The sequence below is a fragment of the Hylobates moloch genome, unplaced genomic scaffold (assembly GCF_009828535.3).
Source record: "Hylobates moloch isolate HMO894 unplaced genomic scaffold, HMol_V3 SCAFFOLD_4, whole genome shotgun sequence".
NCBI lineage: Eukaryota > Metazoa > Chordata > Mammalia > Primates > Hylobatidae > Hylobates > Hylobates moloch.
Window position 1 is genome coordinate 47,583,763 of NW_026652279.1, and position 21,216 is coordinate 47,604,978.

General features: G+C 39.2%; 1 protein-coding gene across 3 annotated transcripts in view; it reads left to right on the forward strand.

Moving 5' to 3' along the window:
- DRD3 (dopamine receptor D3) overlaps positions 1–21,216 on the forward strand; it is a 71,112-nt gene that overhangs the window by 12,073 nt on the left and 37,823 nt on the right. Inside the window, exons 1-3 of one of the 3 annotated variants that reach the window (XM_032149123.1) lie at positions 8,388–8,507; positions 11,143–11,409; positions 14,858–15,162. In XM_032149123.1, the coding sequence (XP_032005014.1) occupies positions 14,893–15,162 (270 nt within the window). In that variant the 5' untranslated portion in view covers positions 8,388–8,507; positions 11,143–11,409; positions 14,858–14,892. Of the gene's footprint in view, positions 1–8,113; positions 8,508–11,142; positions 11,410–14,857; positions 15,163–21,216 lie in introns of those variants that run through there. The other 2 variants (XM_032149121.1, XM_032149124.2) reach the window with 2 other exon arrangements.

A 21,216-nucleotide genomic window follows, 5' to 3' on the forward strand; every position in this document is an offset into this window, starting at 1 on the left:
CTGTTCTTTGATGGAATGTTGTCAACTATGAAAAAGTTAAAGTGCCTCTACTACTCCTCTATCTTATTCCCCGTGATATGTGTCCCTAAATGCCTAGAATAAAACAGTTGAAACATGTCTCACCCAGTCTAGAGTCTCCAGGCAACTTTTGAGCCTCTAGATCTTCACTTTCTCAGACATTTCTACTTCCATCATAATAACACTTCCACATCTCTCTCATCTTCCATCTCTTATACACACAGTTCTCTGATTTCCAGGGGGAGCAATAAAAGCTAATGGAAAAAAGGGGATGATTTCAGAAATATGGTGGAGTAGGAAGCACCAGGAATCTGTTTCCCCAGCTAGACACAATTGCACTGGCAGAGTCTGCCTGATGTAATTATTTTGGAACTCTGGATTCTATTGAAAGCTTGCGACTTCCAGGAGAAGGCTTGGATGGTAAATTAAGTTTATTTTGGTCATGTCAGCTCTTAGCATAACAGCAATTACCCATTCTCCACTTCCAGCAATGTGGCATACAGCTGTGTCTGAATTCTTGGAGCAGCTTGCAGGAGCCAGAGTGGGCAAAAAGAACCTTGTCCTCCAAATAGACGGGAACTATGGTCTGATTATTGATTGCTCCTTCTGATCACAGAGATTCAGACAAAGGAGTATGCTACCACGGTTGTTGCACCTCCCCCACTGTTATAAGCCCCTCCCTGTCTGGCTGTAGTAACTTCAAGAAGATTTAGAGCCAGGTGCAGTGGCTCATGCCTGTAATCCCAACACTTTGGGAGGCCAAGGTGGGCAGATCACCTGAGGTCGGGAGTTCAAGACCAGCCTCAACAACATGGAGAAACCCTGTCTCTACTAAAAATACAAAATTAACCGGGCATGGTGGCACATGCCTGTAATCCCAGCTACTTGGGAAGCTGAGGCAGGAGAATCGCTTCCATTTTTTAAAAATCTACCTTTATTTTTCTATTTCCCCCTTTTGGAAGTCAGACATTAAAGACTAGGACATTAAAAAACAATGCATATACAGGGAAAATTAGAAAGTGACTGCACTTACCTAGGGAAAGGTGCAGGTTTGGAAAAGAAACCTTAAATTTGCACGTCAGGCTGATCCTTGACACAGAAAGAGCACGTAACATTTTTTAAAAGTAGTAAACAAAACACTAACAAAAAAATATGCAAGCCCTGGAGAAGAGGGAGAATCTGATTTACAGAGTTACCACATTGTTAACTTCAAATGTCTGTTTTTCAACAAAAATTACAAGACACCAGCCTGGGCAACATTGTGAGACTCCACCTCTATAAATAAATAAATAAAATAACATTTTCCAGGCATGGTAGGCCTGTAGTCCTAGCTACTCAGGAGGCTGAGGGAGGAAGATTGCTTGAGCCCAGGAGTTTGAGGTTACAGGGAGCTATGATCTTGCCACTGCACACTAGCCTGGGTGACAGACCAAGCCCTTGTCTTTAAAAAGGAAAAATTATAAGGCACATGAAGAAACAGAAAAGTATGGCGCATTCACATTTTTTTTAATTAATCAACCAAAACTCTTCCTGAAAGACTCTCAGTGGCAGATCTACTAGACAAAGACTTTAAAACACCTAACTTAAAGTCTCAAAGAACTAAAAGAAGATGTGGGAAAAGTCAAGAAAACAACCTATGAATAAAATGGAAATATTAGTGAAGAGATAGAAACGCTAAAAAGAAACCAAAAAGAAATTCTGAAGCTGAAAATATAATAACTAAAATATTAAACTTCACTAGAGAGATTTAAAGGCAGATTTAAGCAGGCAAGAAAGAATCAGCAAACTTGCAGATACAATGAAAATTATCAGTCTGAGGAACAAAAAGAAAAACAATTGAAGAAAAGTGAACAGAGCCTAAAAGACATATGGGACACCATCAAGTGAACCAACTAACACACTGTGACAGTACCAGAAAGAGAAGGGCTAGATAAAGGGTAAGGAGAATATTTGAAGAAATGATGGCTGAAAAGTTTCTAAATCTGATGAAAGACATAAACATAAACATCCAAGAAGCACAATGAACTTGAAGATGAACCCACACCAAGACTCATTATAATCAAACTTCTGAAATATACGGAGAATTATGAAAGCAGTAAAAAAAGAAGTAATTCATCACATACAAGGGATCTTTGGTAAGAATATTAACAAATTTCTCATGAGAAACTTTGGCCCATCAGGTAGTGGGACAATGTATTCAAAATGCTAAAAGAAAAAAATACCTGTCAATCAAGAATTTTATATCAGTACAATTGTCCTTCAAAAGTGAAGGAGGTCAGGTGCAGTGGCTCACACGCATAATCCCAACATTTTGGGAGGCCAGGGTGGGCAGATCACTTGAATTCAGGAGTTCGAGGCCAGCCTGGCCAACATGGCGATACTCTGTCTTTACTAAAAATGCAAAATATTAGCCAGATATGGTTGCATGCACCTGTAGTCCCAGCTACTTGGGGGACTGAAGCAGGAAAAGGAGAACACAAGACATTGCCAGATAAACAAAAGCTGAGGAGCTCATTACCACATTACCACTAGACCTTCCCTGCAAGAAATATTCAAGGGAGTCCTACAAGGTGAAATGAAAGGACATTAGACAGTAACTTGAAGCTGTATGAAGAAACAAAGAGCTCAATAAATGCAAGGACCTTTATAAAAGCAAGTAGTATTTTGCTATCTACATAATTTAAGAGACTGATACATTTATAAGAAAACAATCATTAGTCTAAAAGCTAACATTGTTGTAACTTTGGTTTGTGGCTCCATGTTTTGTTTTTTATATAATTTAAGAGACTAATGCATTTAAAATAATTATTAGTTTATGTTTGGGGTCCACACAATATATAAAGGTATAATTTTATGACATCAACAACCAAAAAGAGTGAAGAAAGAATAGTAGAGGACCAGATATTTTATGTTATTGAAGTTAGACTGGTATAAACTCCAATTAGAGTATTATAACTTTAGAATGTTTAATGTAATCTCCATTGTAACCAAAAAGAAATAGTTAAGGAATATAAACAAAAGGAAATAAGCAAGGAGTTTAAACGTTTCACCACAAAATATCAACTAAACACACACAAAAAAGAGTCATGCAGAGTGAGATGTGGGAAAGCTATAAGGCATATAGAAAACAAATAGCAAACAACAGAAGTAAGTCCTTCTTTATCAGTAATTTCTTTAAATGTAAATGGATTAAACTACCCAATCAAAAAGCAGAGATCAGCAGAGTGGATAAAAAACACATGATTGCTGGATATACTGTCTGCAAGAAACTAACTTTAGATCCAAAGACACACACAAAAATAATAAAAATAAAAATAATAAAAAAGAAAAAAGAAAAAGATACAATAGGTTGAAAGTGAAAAGATGGAAAAGGATATTTCATGCAAATAGTAACCAAAAGAGAGCAGGAATGGCTAGACAAATATCAGACAAAAATGAATTTAAGTCAAAAAATTATGAAATAAAAAAGGGTGTTATATATTAATAAAATATTTAATACAACAAGAAAATAGAGCAATTTTAAATATTAACATGCCTCATAACAGACGATCAAAATACATGAAGCAAAAACTGGTAGAATTAAAGGGAAAAATATACAATTCTACATTAATAGTTGGAAACTTTAACATTCCGCCTTCAATCATGGATAGAACCACCAGACAGAAAATAAGTAAGAAAATAGAGGATATAGACAACACAATAAACCCACTAGACCTAAAAGACATATACAGAACACTCTACCCAACAACAATAATATGCACATTCTTTTCAAGTGCACATGGGACATTTTCCAGGATGGGCCATATGTTAGGCCACAGATTGTGTCTCAATAGATTTTAAAAGACAAATATCATACAAAGTCTTCCCTGATCACAATGGGAGGAAATTAGAAATCAATAACAGAGTAAAACTGGAAAATTCACAAATTTGTAGAAATTAAACAATACACTTTTAAACAATCAGTGGATCAAAGAATAAATTACAATGGAGACATAATGATCTTGAGGATGTGGAGAAATTGGAACACTCATGCACTATTGATGGGAATGTAAAATGATACAGCTGCTGTGGAAAACAGTATGGTAGTATCTCAAAAAATTAGAAACAAAATTACCATATGAACTAGCAACTCCATTTCTGGATATACATCCAAAAGAGCTGAAAACAGGATCTCGAAGAGATATCTGAACACCTATGTTCATAGCAGTGTTATGCACAATAGCTAAAATTTGAAAGTAATTTAAGCATCATCCATAGATGAACAGATAAGCAAAATATGGTACAATTGAATATTATTCAGCCTTGAAAAGAAAGAAAATTCTGACATATACTTCAATATCAATGAACTTTGAGAACATTATGCTAAGTGAAATCAGCCAGTCTGAAAAAGACAAATACAGTAGGATTCCACTTATATGAGATACTTAGAGAATCGCTTGAACCTGGTAGGCTGAGGTTGCAGCGAGCCGAGATCACACCACTGCACTCCAGCCTGGGTGACAGAGGGAGACTCTGTCTCAAAAAAAAAAAAAAAAAAATTAGACAATGATGGAGGGTAGTAAAAAACAGGAAGAAAATAGATTGAAAAGATAGAAGTAGAAAAGGGAGTCAAAATGCAAGCACACAGAAGGGTAGATGCAGATATAAAAACAAATATCATTTATTTATTTCCTTCCCTACTATTACTCTGCTACCTATAATGAGTGATTGGGTACAAATCCAATTGATTGAGAAGCCTCCTTCTGTTATTTCCTGCCATTCTTTTGTAGAAAGGAATATAGTGGTGCTCAATATTAGATAATAATAAATGAGTTGAACTATTTTTCTTTCAAGAACTGTATTACAGCAGCAGAATGAATTCAAACATAAAACCTAAGACTTTCTCAGACGGTTCTCATCTATCACCAGATCTCATTGGAGAGGAACAAGGGCTAAGGTTGAGAAGAAATAACCATACTACTGGACCACTCACTGCATTTGCCAACTTTCATTTACACTTTTACAACTTGAGGTCTGATTCCAGTGAAAAACATACTGAGAGGCTCTTGCTCAGACCAAATCAGTATCCATGCAGTTTAAGATCATCATGATAATCAAATCTTCCAGTTCACAGTAAGGAATGCTAGTTATAATAAGACATGGAAACAAAATGTTCCTCTATTCATATAGGTCCTGCAAATTGCCTCCTCATAATGCTTCATTTAGTCTCCATACTGTCCTAGTGAGTGGGAACTCAGTGGGGGTTTAAAGTGGTGTACTCAATGGTCGGTGCTCAGGGCAAGGTTTCTCGTATCATTCCCTGGAGCAGCATTTCAAAGACAAGAAGAGAATATTCCCACCACAAACTTCACATCAATTTCCTTTCAAACAAAATCACTGAGTAACCATATATATCAGAAGCCCACCATTTATCTTCTCTCACTCTAAACTTCCCACTTCAAGTTCAAAACATAAAGACTTTCCCTGATGAAGGGCCATTGGCTAGTACATGAGAATGTTCCAGCCATGCTATTGAGATGGGGTTTCTGGAAGGAAGATGAAGAAAATGATCTATATTTTTCTTGATTTCTGCCCAGGCATATCTGTTCTGTAGGCACCCTGGAGTTCTTCCCAGAAGGCATATCTCAATGCCAATCATGAATAAGAGTTCCATTTACTTAAAAGAATAAGATTGTTTGGTGTTGTACAAATGGAAAGTGCCACATAAAAGGAGCAATTGCTAATCTTCACCTATAGTGAAGTCCAGAGAGAAAGGATCACCTCATTTACCCTGCTTCTCTTCTATTTCCACACCAATCCCTCCCCATTCACCATGGGGGTCAAGGAGTCTACCAGAGAGAGCTAAGTCAGAACAGAGTTGACTGTCTAGATGTGTGATTTTAGGCATGTCAGTTAATTTTCCTGTCTCTTTTTCCTACATAGAATTAGAGTCTATATCCCTCTTTATCTTCCTTTTAATCTTGCCAAAGAAAGGGACTAAAAACATGCTGAGGAATATCTTGCGGGTATTTACAACTGCCCTTGAAGAGAGAATATGTGTTCTCAACACAGAAAGTCTAGAAATAGGGTTCTTCCTACTACATTCAGGCATTATCAGGATAGCATTATCATTAGGCACAATATTTTCAAATGTTAAAGAAAATAAACATAGGATACTGAAACGTGAAAACCATGTTGCTGAAAATGAGTGATATGAGGTTCTTAAATCCTTAGAAGGCCTTTGCTTCATTCTGCTCACACACTAGCCTGACATTACTCCCTGCTTTTACATGTCAGACAAGCCAAGTTTTAGCAGTGCATATTCTCTCGGTCCCCTTATCCAAGGGAAGAAAAGCCTTGGAGTTCACATTCAACCCAGGAGTTCTAGTCTTAGGGCATGTTCAATATAGTTATGTCATATAACTAATACATTTATGCCCAGTAAATTATGGGCAACCTTGGATATGGAACGTAACCTCTCTAAGCCTCTGTATCAGTTTGCTAGGGATGCCATAACAAAATTCCACAGGCTAGGTGAATTAAACAAGAGAAATTTATTTTTGCACAGTTTTGAAGGGTAGAAGTCCAAAATCAACAGGGTGGCAGATTTGGTTTCTCCTGCAAGACCCCTCTCCTTGGCTTGCAGACAGATACCATCTTCCTGTGTCCTTTCCTCTATGTGCACATTTCTGGTGTCTCTTCTTTTTCTTATAAGGAAACGAGTCATATTGGATTAGGGCATACCCTCCAGGCCCCATTTTAACTTAATTCACACTTCAGAGATCTTACATCCAAATACGGTCATGTTCTAAGGTTAGGGCTTCAACACATGAATTTTGGAATGACACAAATTAGTCCATAACAGCCTCTATAAAAATGGCATCATGAAGATTGATGTAACACACAAACAAGAATATAATTTACAGAATGATTTCTAAATCATCTAAATGATTTCTAAATATAATTATATACAAATGTATTGTTACTATTATTGCCACAATTATTGTTCTCTCTGATATATTATCAGTCTTCTAGGAAGTTTAAATTTTCTACCTTTGGAAGACTATACCATAGTGGTTAAGAGAATTAGGATGTTTAGATCCAAATCCTGGGTCAGCCACTTGTTGGCTGTGTGACTTTCAGACATTATACTAACCTCTCTAAGCTTCAATTTTCCTATCCATAAATTAAGGATGGTAAAAAATAGTACCTGCCTTGTAGGGTTGTTCAAAGGATTAAAAGGAGCAATGCATTAAAGTGACTGGCTAAAAGTACGTGCTCAATAAATGATGGTTATCAATAGCAGTATTTAGACCTTGTTGATGCTGCTGCCTTCTTTCTTAGCCAGCAGAGGTCTCCATCATAGTCAAACGAGAACTAGCTTCTCCATGACCGCACTGCAGTTGCCAAGCACATCCACTGTTGGCAGAGAAAACAGCCCGAGAATTACTACACTGCCTAAACAGAGGAGGAAAAAAAAGAAAGAGAGAACAGGAAATGGTTAGGATTCCACAGTAAAATGTAAGATGAACAGGTGACCATAAGTTAGGATTGTTTATGTTCTACTACTGACTTTCACTGATATTGTCCTTGGTTGCATCTCACTTTAGCTTGTTCTAAACCAGTTTTTTAAAAGATATATATGTATATATCACAGAGAAGCAGTAAGAATGAATTGGCAAATATTCGTGAAGTCCTCTGAAAACAAGAAGTGCTGCTAAGTAAACATTTAACATTTCTTACAGTATTAAGCTTATTTCATCTTTATTGCCAGTTATACGCCATGCCTCAGTTTTGCTACCTTTGTAATATGTTTCCTTTAACCTTCTTTTCCCAGACAGGCTTACACCTCCAAGTTCAATTATCCTGTCAATTGTGTTTTAAATTGTACTGATTTCCATTAACCAATTGTGGTATCAATTTGATGATCTGTTCCTTCTTCTGAACTAATCATCTTTACACCCACCAAAATCTGGAAAGGCAATTAAACTGAGGAAGGTGAGAGTTATTCAAGAGAAATTAAAGCATAAAGGTAAAAACAGTGGAAAAACTAAGATTTAAAAGAGCACTGAGGAGAAAATATACATGTACTAAAAAGCACAGTACCCGAGCAGATAGAGACAAAGAGGAAAAGAAGAGAGCGAGGTAGAAAACGGATCCTGCTTATGCCTACTCCATCTCTCTTTCAGCACCAAGGACAGAACCTCTGAGCGGCTGACCCAAGCAATGCTCAGTTTAGGGTCCCTCCCAAATCCTCTACAGAAAACGGATACATTCGAAAGCAGCTATGAAACATGCACTAAGGTCTAATAGGGAAGCTGGAAAAGCAGCACTCAAGTAATTTCACCTTAGAGGCAAAAATGGGTGATTTCTTTCTGTTCATTTCATAGTTTCTGAGTCCTGAGAAAGGCAAAGTTTGCTTTGCTTGGGTATGTCTGCTGTCAGTAAATGGCTGCAGGAGCCGAAGTGGTAAACTCCTCGGTCTCCAGAAATCAGAAGAAAATTTTAGGGTAAGTAATTTTTCTTTTCATTTCTAATTTAGTACATAGTATTTTCCTCAAGGTTATTTAATCAGCTTGGGGTTCTGTGGATCTCTAAAAATATGCATTAAAACTCAATATCCACTCTTATTTAAAAACCAAAGCCCTGAGGAAATGGTTTTCTTTTTCTTCTAAGTGGTTGGACAGCAGAAACCTTTTATATTCCTTTTTCTTTTATTTTTCCCCCCCCAAAACTGTATCCTTGTGGGCTCTAGAAGGTATATCAAGGAAGAATTAAAAGATAGAAAACAAAAAGCTGTTATTATTTCTAGGATTTGTATGGAAGTTGATTGTATTCCTCTTAAGGATTTTACTTAATTGTAAGGGTCTGTTATTTTAAACTCCTCAATTCAGCACCCTGGCAATTCAGAGCTGAAGGTTTGGAGAGGCACTATTTTCAATGGTCTATTTAAAGTCAGGCTGTTTCTAAGTCAGAATCCAATTATTCCCAGCAGAGATATGTAGTACTTGAGATGATGATTGTGTATGTTTCCTTTGATGATGGTATATGATTTTTAGGGTATTGTTGTTATTTAATTGTTAGACTTCCATTACTTGCTGTAGCTTACCGGGGCAACAGAAGTCATTGCAATTAGGTATTTGTTCCAGTTCATGCATTTAGTTTAATTGAATACCATCAAAATGCATGCATGAATAATAATGCAGCAATAGCAAAGTGAAACTTGGATTCTAAACTCATTGTGCATGACTATTTCACTTTATAGGTGAAGCCTTTTGCTTACTGATACTAAAAGGTCTGTAAAATATCTGTCCTTAGGTAAGAGTGAAGAACCACTGCTTGACATGGCATTGGGATCTCTTACAGTCAAGGAGAAGTAGAGACAATGTGAGAAAGATTCTTACTCGGGCACTCATTTATTTGTAGTTGAATATTTTCAAGGGTCTGTATGGCTAGCAGTCAGCAAGGGTATTGAGCAAGGAAAATACTGACAGTATCCAAATGGGTGCCTAATATTAAAGCATCCATACAGAAGGCTGTTTATTATGGAATATGCATTAAAGTAAATACTGAACAGTTTCTACTCAATATCAGATTTAATTTCTAATGCATTGAAGTTTGTCATCAATTAATATTTGCTTATTGATTGATTGATTTGCTGAGTTCCCCATTTTATCTCTGATTAGAATGGTAGGATGCTCAGTCTTTAGAGGTTGTGATGGAAAGTGAGTATGCTCTGCTTTACTAGTCAGGTTTAATGAGGGGAAAAAACTGTTATCTTACCTACTGGACCTCAGTAACCAGCAGTAGTTTTTCTCTGTACATTTACCAACAATGTAAATGTGCCCAAATACATAAATATGCTATGTATTGCAATGCATTTGTGAATCTTTTTTAGGAAAATAGACAGCAATTTGCAAGAAGAAAGTAACATAGAAATGCTAAAGACTATCTCTAATAATAATAACAATGTAACTCCCACTGGCTCTATGAGCAGTGTGCACCTGCATTACTTCACCAAGCCTAGTCAGATGATGTGCATAAGATACTCTGAACAAGTGAGATTTTAAAATTAGTACCCATTTCACATTTGTCTGCCTCACCCCAAAAAGTGGCATAGTTAAGTGGCATAGTTAAGAACATGAGCTCTGGAATCAGACAAATCTTGGGTTGAATCAACTCCATCATTTACTGGTTTGTGATCTCAGCAAGATATTTAACCTCTCTGTGACTCATCTTTTTTATAGAAAACTTGATATGATAATAGTGCTTACCTTCTTCATCAGGTTGTTGTGAGGTTGAATGATGATAATGCCTATAAATTTTAGCTGTAATTATGAATTTTATCAGGCAATATAGCAAGTCCAAATTATAGCCCAGACCAGAAAAGCTCTGGTGACTGGTGGTCAGGAGTCGTCTGAGTAAAAGATTAGATGTAGCAACAGCCAGAGATCTGTGAAATGAGTGAAGACGTGGTCATGGAACCTGTTACTGAAGTGTTTTGTTCTGGGTTGAGTAAAATCCATCTCAACTTGGAAATGACAGTTTTGTGGGTTTTTTTTTTCTTTGAGATAGGATCTTGCTCTGTCACCCAGGCTGGAGTGCAGTGGCACAATTATAGCGCACTGCAGCCTCTAACTCCTGGACTCAAGCAATCTTCCTGCCTCAGCCTTTGGAGTAGCTGGGAATACAGGCACATGGCATCACACGCAGCTAATTTTCTTTTATTTTATTTTTGCCTGTGATGGAATCTCACTATGTTGCCCAGGCTGGTCTCAAACTCCTGGCCTCAAGTGATCCTTCCACCTCAGCCTCCCAAAGTGCTGGGATTACAGGAATGAGACCCCAAGCAGGGCTGGGAATGACTAACATCAACTTCCATGCCCAGCATAGACACATTAGATAATTGTGAGTTTGGGATTTAAGAACGCCTGAGATAAAGCTTGGTTCAAATCAGCCTCTTACACATTGTGTAATCTTGAGAGAGTAATTGAATCTCTCTCAGTTTTTTTAATCCATAAAAGAAATCAGTCATTATCCACCTTTAGGGCTGCTATAAGTATTAAATGCATGTAAAGTACTCGTACCTGACACACAGTAGTAGCCCAGATGTAGATGTCTTCATCTTCATTTGTTCTCTTACAGAAAGAGAACAAATAATTAAAACTCTGTAAGTCTTAATGAGGTGCTAAGGAGGCACCCCAGAATGTTTCAGGCAGACTGTTATTCAGCACTGGGGGACTGAACATCAGCAAAGCATGACAAATGTCATAATTGATGGGGACCTGACCACTCTCTGTTCCCCTGCCTTTTTAAATAGGGTATGCACTCACTCTAAGAGATGCCAGAACAAACTATAAAGACCAAGATAAATCAATACTTTGTAAGGCATTTAAAAGCTCATTAAAATGTGTAAGTAGTGTTGTATGTAATGAATCTTAAAAGACTGAAGCCAAGAGTAATCTTCTATTTCTCTGCCTTCTCTACTCTTTTACCTCCTATCCACTTTTAACTCCTAACACTGTTTGCTGAGGTCACCATGAATGTCATCATTTCCAAGTTCACTAGATACTTTACAATTGTAGCTTATTTAACTCTTCACCTATTCCCACTTTCCTCTGAACAATAAAAGCAACTATATTTCTAGTGCTATGTGCCAGATATTATGCTAGAGTGACGATTCTTCATGGGGAGAGCAATTTGCCCCTACCCCGCTCCAGGATATTTGGCAACATCTAGAAGCATTTTTTATTGTCCCAACTTGTGGGGAGGGTTATGCTACTGGCATCTAGTGGGTATATGTAAAGGATGCTGTTAAACACCCCACAGTGCACAGGACAACCTCCTCAACAAAGAATTATTCAGCCCTAATTTTCAGTAGTGCCAAACTTCAGGTATATAATCTCATTTAATCTTCATAATAACCTTATGGAGTGGATATGATTATCTCCATTTTGCTGATGAGGAAACCAGCCTATCATTGTGAATTACTTAGAGAGTGATTGAGTTAATGAATTCTCTAGGCTCTTTGCTTCTTCCTACCTGAGACCTGTTTCCTATCTGTTAGCATATCTAACAGAGGGGAAAAGAAAGAAGAAAGCCCAGCTCAGTTCTGTGTTATATAAGCAACTCTGGTTTGGAAAAAAAAAAAAAAAAAATCTAATCAGGGAGGAAGTTGAAACAATTAGCTGAGAGATAGAGAGTAATCTAGCATCTCACTCATCTTTGCTTTCATCTCCCACATCCACAACTCATCAGAAACTACCTGAACAATCACAGTTTAACCCACTTGCTGCTATAAAGGATCTAAGATCAGATGTGGAAAAAATAAATAAGAAATCAGAAATCTATGCAACTGTGATTCCAACATCAGGCATTGATTTTCAGAGTTGAGGGTTTCCCTTCATATAATTAGCCACTGGCATTCAGCTATACTATTTTTAGGTAGCTGTCAAACCTCTTGGCAGAGTAAAAAGTCCGGCAAAAGGGTAACAAATATCCTAAGGTTTTATGCCTCCCTCTTACGTGGCAGGTGAGAGGAGGCTAAGACATTATTCACCAATTGCAGACCCCAGAAAAGAGGGATTCTGGCCACTGTGTTCCAAAGTGGTCCAGTTGTGAAAGAGAAGACATTTGGGCCTGAGCCTGCCTTAAAAGTGGAAATATCCTTGAACAATCAGAAAGCATTGTATTTTTCCAAAAGCTCTTGGCAGCAGCGGTGCTATCTCCAGGGTAGCGGCTGCCCTCCTCTGAATAATGAGAAAATTATAATTATTATCAAGAATTATTATTATGTTTTAAAATACATTGAGTGCAAACAGTGTGCCAAGATAAAGGACAATTTTTTTAAACAATTCTCTAAATTCATTCCAAGTTTGTCACTCTTTCCCAATTATTTGTTCATTTTAACTCTTTCACATTTCAGGCTGAAACACTTCAAAGTGAGGTACAAAATGACCACCATGATTAGGCCGGTCTCCTAATCAAGGGAGAGCTACGGATACCTGGCTTAAGGGCAAATTCTGGCCACCAAGCCAGCCTCTACTTTTGCCAGGGTCTGAAGAGAGAGTTCCCATAAAGGTCCATATGTACCATGTTTAAATATTTTAAAGTTGTAACCAACAAACCATTGAGTAAAATGTTTCATCTTCCCACCTTGACAAATACACCTTCATAACAACATGGAAGGCCAAGTTTGAATTTAAGATTCCTGGACCCTTCAAAATTCCATACAAAATGTGACCACACAGGAGAAGCTGAGCCCCCACCCCTAATCTGCCTCAGGGACCCTGGCCTCTTCTCTCCCAACTTCAGGCTCCATAGAATCTGTTTGTCTGAGCTCTAACTGAAAGCCACTGCTTGGCCCCAGGAACTCTACACATTTATGGCATAGTCTCCCCTCAGAGTGACAGATTTAGAATGAGGCCCATGCTGTCTTGGAAACAGGCTCTGAGCAGTTGGGTAGAGAATTCCCTGAGTGTGGTCTAGACAGGGTTGTAAACTTAGTGGACCTTCTCCTTGGCACTGTGGGAGGTTACAACATCATCCTGTAGGGGCTAGAGGCATAACCAGCAGAGGGTGCCTTAGTCCTTTTGGGCTGCTATCACAAAATACCATAAACTGAGTAGCTTATAAACAACAGATATTTATTTTTCATAGTTCTGAAGGCTGGGAAGTCCAAGATCAAGGCACCAGAAGATTCAGCGTCTGGTGAGGGCCTGCTTTCTGGTTCATAGATGGTTGTGTTTTCATTATGTCCTCCCTTGGTGAAAGAGATTAGCTAGCTCTCTGGGTCTCTTTTATAAAAGCACTGATCTTATTCATGAGGGCTCTGTCCTTATAACCTAATCACCTCTTACAGACCCCCACCTCCTAATACCATCATATTGGGAATTAGGATTTCTACATATGAATTTAGGGACAGAAACACTCAGACCATAGCAGAAGACCAGAGTGGGCTCCTCTGTAGCACAGAGCTTGCGGCAAGAGTCATTTTTGCTTGGGTTTCAGGGTTACACCCTAAGTCTCAGGCCTTATGTCTTCCCCTAGCCTTCCAGAACTGTGAGAGAATAAATTTCTGCTCTTTATAAATTAACCAGACTCAGGTGTTCTGTTATAGCAACACAAAATGGACTAAGATAGATGGGTTTCATTATTCCCACGTGTTACATGGGAAGAATCTGGAGCTCAGAGAGGTAAAGTAATATGCATAAGGTCCCGGAGTTAGTAAGCAGCAGAGCTGGGATTGTAATCCTGCAACAGCTTCCCGTCTCACTCAGAGTCCAAGCATGGTACTTTCAATAGCCCTGCACAATCTCTCTACCTCACACCCTCCTATTCTACTCCTGCCTCACTTGGCTCCAGCCTCACCAGACTCCCTCCTATGACTTGTATGTGCTAGCCCTTCCTGCTGGCACCTGCTGTTCTCACTGCTCAGACTGCTATCCCATCTGATAACTGCATGATCTGCTTCCTGATCTCCTCCAGGTCTCGACTCAATTGCTGATTTCTCCATGAGGAGTTCCTGATTATACTCAGATACTCACTCACATACGCACAATCTTCACTCATTACTTACCCGCCTCTCTGATTTGTCTCCAATATACATATCATTATTGAACACACCACATCTTTTATTTATCTTGTTCATTATGTCTTCTCCTCTAGAATGGGAGTTTCAAAGGGGAGGAATTAAGATTTTATCTGTTTTGTTCATTGCTCTATCTCCAACTCTCACAATGGTGCCTACTATATAGAAAATAATAAATATGTGTTGATGCAATAAATAAAAAAAATGTAACTAAGCAACCAAGCCCCAAAGAGTCTGATTTTATTAATATTGTTTTCTGTCTCCTCACAGGAAGCCCCTTGGCATCACGCACCTCCCTCTGGGCTATGGCACCTCTGAGCCAGCTGAGTGGCCACCTGAACTACACCTGTGGGGCGGAGAACTCAACAGGTGCCAGCCAGGCCCGCCCACATGCCTACTATGCCCTCTCCTACTGTGCGCTCATCCTGGCCATCGTCTTCGGCAATGGCCTGGTGTGCATGGCTGTACTGAAGGAGCGGGCCCTGCAGACTACCACCAACTACTTAGTAGTGAGCCTGGCTGTGGCAGACTTGCTGGTGGCCACCTTGGTGATGCCCTGGGTGGTATACCTGGAGGTGAGTAGACTTCAGACGCATGCTGTCTCTATGACTGTGCTAGTATTTGTCTTCCCTGAGTTCCAGCCTTCAGGGCTCAAAAGACTCCCCAAACAGTCAGGAACTGAGGAAGGAAGGAGAGCTCTCATTATCCCTTTAATGAGAGTGTTAAAGCTCTGGAAAACAGCCACCATCCCGTCTCTCACCCACATCAGAACCAAGGAGCTCAGAATGATTCTGTTCATGGGTCTCCAGTGTTCAGGTGACTGTATTTGAGTGATGGGACTCTTCCTAATATGGCCTAGAGTTTATTCTCTGTGCCAGACATGTCTCAATGACATGGTGGGCTGGGTGAGGCAGTCCAGAAGGCCTCTTCACCAGTGCTCAATGTATATGAGGGTGAGGGTGTGCAGGAGGGATGTGAGGCCAGGAAGAGAAAAGGAATTATAGAAAAAAAAATTAGTGAATGTAGGGAAAGATAGAAAGAATGACCAGCAAACAGATCAGACTTCTTTCGATGGCTCAGTCCCTCTTTGCTCTTTCCTCCTGGGTACCAGCTCTCCATAGACTCTGCTACCAAAGGAACAGACAAAACCCTCAAGTGTATATTTCCATGTGTCCATGAACAGTACAGAGCCTTTGCCAGACAGATAGTGCAGCAGATCCTGGTGAATTCTTTTGGGGAGAAACATTTATTAAATTTGAAAGTATTTTCAATTGGGAGTGCAAAACAGAGCCGGGGGTGGTCAAGAAAAAACACCCATTTGCTAACAAGGAAATCAGGGTGACCATATCTGTCCAAGAAACAGATATTCTTACCAGGAAAACATGCAATTACTTAAGATATTTTTTAAAAAAAAAACCTGAGTATACTATTAATATTTCTCCTCTGCACTGTGTGTCATTTTAAAGAGGTATCCAATGAAGGATCAAAATGATGCTATGATTAAGAGAAATTAAGATTCATCAAATTAATATCTCAGTTAATATTGATAGTAAAAGTGACAGTTAATTAAGTATGACATATCACGGGAGAGCAAAAACCTTGTACATAGACTGCCTGTGCTAATACTTTTGTTAAAGAATGGCTGGGAACTAAAATTAGACTTAAGATCTCAAGGGGGAGACATAAAGAGAGAAAAAAAGAAAATAGAGAAATAAAAGGAAAAGAAGAAAAACAACTAGGCTGGGTAGATCTAAAGGCTAAGGGAATACTTGAGGAAAAAATATGTATTTATTCTTCCCAGTTAGGATAATCCTAGTTGGGAGGGTGAAGGGTCTTATAATTATCTTGATTTTTCTGTCAACCCAATTAGTCTGAGTCAACCTTGAAGTCAGAGACTAGATCTTTACTCTTCATCTCCTATAGCCTAAACATACTACCTGGCACACAATACATGCTAACTGCTACCACATTTGATGTATGAATGATGAAATGAATCTTCTCTGTAATGTATGCATTATATGGGCTATTCCTGCTAATACCATCTGCCTCTCTAGCTATTGTTACAGTCAGACTTTTTGGGGAGAGGACTTTTGGGGACGAGCTATTTGTTATTTTACATCCAACAATAATGAGCCTGAAAAAATTTCGAAGCATGTGATATTTCTGTTCAAGAATGAGGCACTTTAGGTGCAACCATCGAATATGAATTGGTCAATAACTCATAGCACTGTCATCATCCTCCTAAAATGTTTTTGTCCATTTCTATGTGTTCCAAGGATTCTTAAGTCCTCCAGAAGGATGAATGTCAGAAAGAAACGTAGGCAGTGGACCTTCACTCTAATGAGCATTTTTATTCCCTTTAAGGTAAAACCAGGCTTTTGGTGTCTGTAACAAAGCCACTCAGGGGCATTTGTTGGCTATGTATTTGTGATTATTTCTAGGACTCTGGTTGGGCCATACTGGAAAACATCTGTTTCTACTGGTTTAGGAGATGGACATTGTGACTTTTCCACACTAGAAACCCATGGCACCCCTTCTAGCCACACCTTCTGATATAGTGGTGCTCCTATTCTACTGCTGAGCATAGAAGGGCAGCTGAGACTACAGAAAATGACACGAAATCTTGCCAAAGTCCTTAAAGAAATCACTGTAGTAGTACCTATAGGTTTTCCTCCATGAGAACAGCTCTGTTGAAGTTCTTGGTTTCTCCCCATAAAAACCATAATACTATGCCTTCTGTCCAACAGGTTATTTCATGCAGGTATTCAGTGGTCAGGATCATAATTTTCACATTTGATCTTAACCAAAAGGCTGAGAAGCAATAAGAGCATGATTTTTAAAATCTACATTCACATAAGGAAGATTCAGGGGAGCAGAGACATCTCCTCACTGGCTTTAGGGCCTCTTTCTGGTCTGGGTCTTGAAGCAAGTTGGTAAGACCAAAAAGAGGCCCTAAAGCCAGTGAAGAATACAGAGGACCAAGTCTCTCTATCTTACATCAGTCTATACTTTTCTTAATCTCAAATGTTTTCCTATCTTTCCTTAGAGGCAGATGAGGCACCTTAATGAAAGAAAAGAGCACTTTGAGCCCTTAAAATATGGTCTATGAATACATAAATCCATGTGCCTCAAGAAGAAGCAAAGTATTATTCTCACTAACTTGTCCTAATGATAGTGCAGTTTGAGTAGCTACTCTAGTAATTACTTAATTATACCGAAGAGCTCCCTTTGGAAAAGAAAAGGGTGCAATGTTGATCATCAAGACTGCTGTAGGCTTGAGGGCCCCCAGGAAGATAAGATATACATGAGAAGAACACCATTTTGGGATCCAAAAGATTCACCAAATTCATAGCCACATGTGCTTTGATTTGAACACATCCACCTTCTTCGAAGGAAAATTGGCTCATTTTGGCAGACACCAGTATTTATGAGGTAGGAATGTTTGGGCTGTAAATATTGGAAACCTTGATTAGTTGTGGTTTAGTTACATTTAATGTTTTTCAAATAACCAGAATTCTGGAGGAAAAGAATTATTGTGTTGGTTCAGCTGCCCCATGGTGTCATCACAGACCAGACTTTTCCATCCTTCCTCTTCACCATCCTTGGCAAGCTGGCTTAGTTCTTTATGTTGCCATAGCTCCCTAGCACCATGGCAGTATTCAAAAATAGGATGGGTAAGGACAGCAGGAAATGAGAGAGAGAGAGAGAGCATGCACTTTCCCTGTAGTAGCTTAAAAGCATGTTTCTAAGAGATTTCACATAAGCTTAATTGGCCAGAACTTAGTCATGAGGCCACCTTTAGCTGCAAAGGAAGCTAAAAAAGAAAAAATGAAAACGTGTATTTTATTTATAAAAGATGTAGGGGTGGGGAATTGCTCTGACGTAGGCAATAAAGTATCACATTGCCTTTACTGGAATTCACTGGAATGAATGTCATTTCAACACAGTGTCATGCTGTGAGAGAAAGACTCAGAACTTGGAGTCAGAAGACATGGATTTAAGTGCATAAAGTGGAGGTGACAACAACATTTTCCATCCTGAGCTGATGTTAGACTCAGCTGTCATCAACTGATCGGGTATTTTGGTAACCAAAACTTTTGATCTATAAATATCCCACTTAAGACACTTTTAATTATAACTTTAAAAAACCTAACTCCAATTGGCTTAAATGAAAAAACAAAATGCATTGGCTGTCATACCAGGAACTTTATAAAGTCCTCTGGTAGGGTGGGCTGCAGGCACAGTTCCATCAGGGCACCAGCTCCATTTCCCTACAATTCTCTCAGCTCTGCCTTTTTCCATATACTGACCTTACCTTTAGGCAACAGGCTAAGCTATAGGTCTCACGTGTCCACACCACACCATTCACAGCAAGAGAGAAAATTCTTTTCTCAGAATTTCTAGTAGAAGTATCAAGATGTGCTCTGATTGGACTGGCTTATGGCACATGAGTTCCAGCTTGAAAAATTGATTTAACATAGGTTATATGTTTCTTCCTTGGATACTGCCCAGCGATCTCATAGATTCCCAGTGGAATCTAGGGACTATTTATTGGAAAGATAGAAGAAGATAGTCAGTAAGTGGGAACCACAGTCAGCTTTCATTGGTATCATTCTCATCTTTAAGACACAGAGGAGCCTTCACTTGGGCATACATAAGGGGGCTCACAGGGACCAGTCACTGACGTGCTTCAGTATTCTCTGTCCTCAAGCCTGGCAGAGAAGCTCAGGACAAAAACCAAGCAGGTGACCTCACAGAAGATTATATTTCAGAGGGCTTCTGGCTTGGCTATCTGTTTAATTCAGTTTGCAGCATTTTCTCAACTTTTCTGTAACATCCCAAATAGTTCTATCTCAGATTTCCTCTCAAGATTTTAATTTCCTCCTTTACTGTCTGCACTCCAGAGCTTCCTCTCCAAGCACAAACATCTCATTTTGTTCCACTCAGTGAAGCACCTTTTGTGATGTTTAAAACACTTTTATCAGGATAGAAAGGCAGTATAAGCAGCCAGGGGAACATTTGGAATACTAAACTCAGACTACTTGGGTCCCAGAGTAGACAGGAGGAAAAACTTGAGGATTAAGGAAGGTAGTCAAGCAAGATAGAATAGGATGAGTTCAGGCAAGGAAACGCACCACAGAAAAAGCAATCGAGGTCGGGTGGTGATGAAAGGAAAGAATAGCAAAATTTTAGAAAGGGAAGAATCTTTGAGTTTTGTAATGATACTGATTATTAAAAATAAAGAAGTGGGCTTTTTTAAAGGAAAGTTTTACCACAGCTCAAAAGACCCCGAATGATAATTTAAGACCTCCCTACTGGAAAACAAAAACAAGAGATTCTCACGATCTCTTCACCAAACTCTGGATTTTGATAAAAGTCATAGAATATTAAAGCTGGAAGGGCTTGGAGATTATTTTTGCCATCATTTCCACAGTGTGATCCAACCACAGGAAATTCCTGGCCATATTCTAATGACATGGTTTCTCTGAGGATGAGTCTTGCAGTCTCATATTCAAATGAGCTCCTCCATACTTCTTAGGCACCTAAACTTTGAGCAGCTCTGAGCTAAACTTTCATTAGGGGGTGTGTTAATCCATTTTGTGCAACTACAACAGAATATATGAGGCTGTGTAATTTACAAAGAACAGATTTATTTCTTACAGTTCTGGAGGCTTGGAAGTCTAAGATCAAGAGGCCTCCATCTGGGAAGGGCCTTCGTGCTGTCATCCCGTGGTGGAAGGTAGGAGGGCAGAAGAGAGGCAAAAGGGGACCGAACTTGTCCTTTTATATGAACCCACTCCCACAAGAACAACATTAATCCACTCATGAGGGCAGAGTCCTCAAGGCTAATCACCTCTCATTAGGCCCCATCTCCCAACACTGTCGCACTGGAGATTGAGTTTCTAACACATGCCTTTTGGGGGACACACTTAACTTATAGCATAAGGGAAGGAGAGACTGCTTGTTAAAAATACAAACTGTTGGCCAGGTACGGTGGCTCACGCCTGTAATCCCCACACATTGGGAGGCCGAGGTGGGTGGACCACCTGAAGTTAGGAGTTCGAGACCAGCCTAGCCAACATGGTAAAACCCCGTCTCTACTAAAAATACAAAAATTAGCCAGGCATAGTGGCGGGTACCTGTAATCCCAGCTACTTGGGAGGCTAAGGCAGAAGAATCGCTTGAACCTGGAAGGCGGAGGTTGCAGTGAGCCGAGATTGTGCCACTGCACTCCAGCCAGGGCAACAGAACAAGACTCTGTCTCAACAACAACAACAAAAAATACAAACTGTTGGGTCTACCTCGGGTCTACCAAACCAGCATTTCCAGGGCAGCCCTGGAAGTCTAGAGTAAGCCCCAGGCCCCACTCCCACCTTATGTGACTTGTGCAACCAGCTAGTCATCTGCTATGACATTTGGGAACTAATAAGCTACAAACCCCTCATTTCATAGATGGAGAAATGAAGATGCAGAGAAGTGAAAAATCCTTATTTATTATTCTGTTTTGCCCCACAGCAACACTCCCACCAAGAAATACTTCAAATGTGGCAAACAAAAATGGACTGAAGAGGCTAATTAGAGAAGTACTTCTATCTTTGCCCCTTAGATATTTCCAAATAAATAAAAAT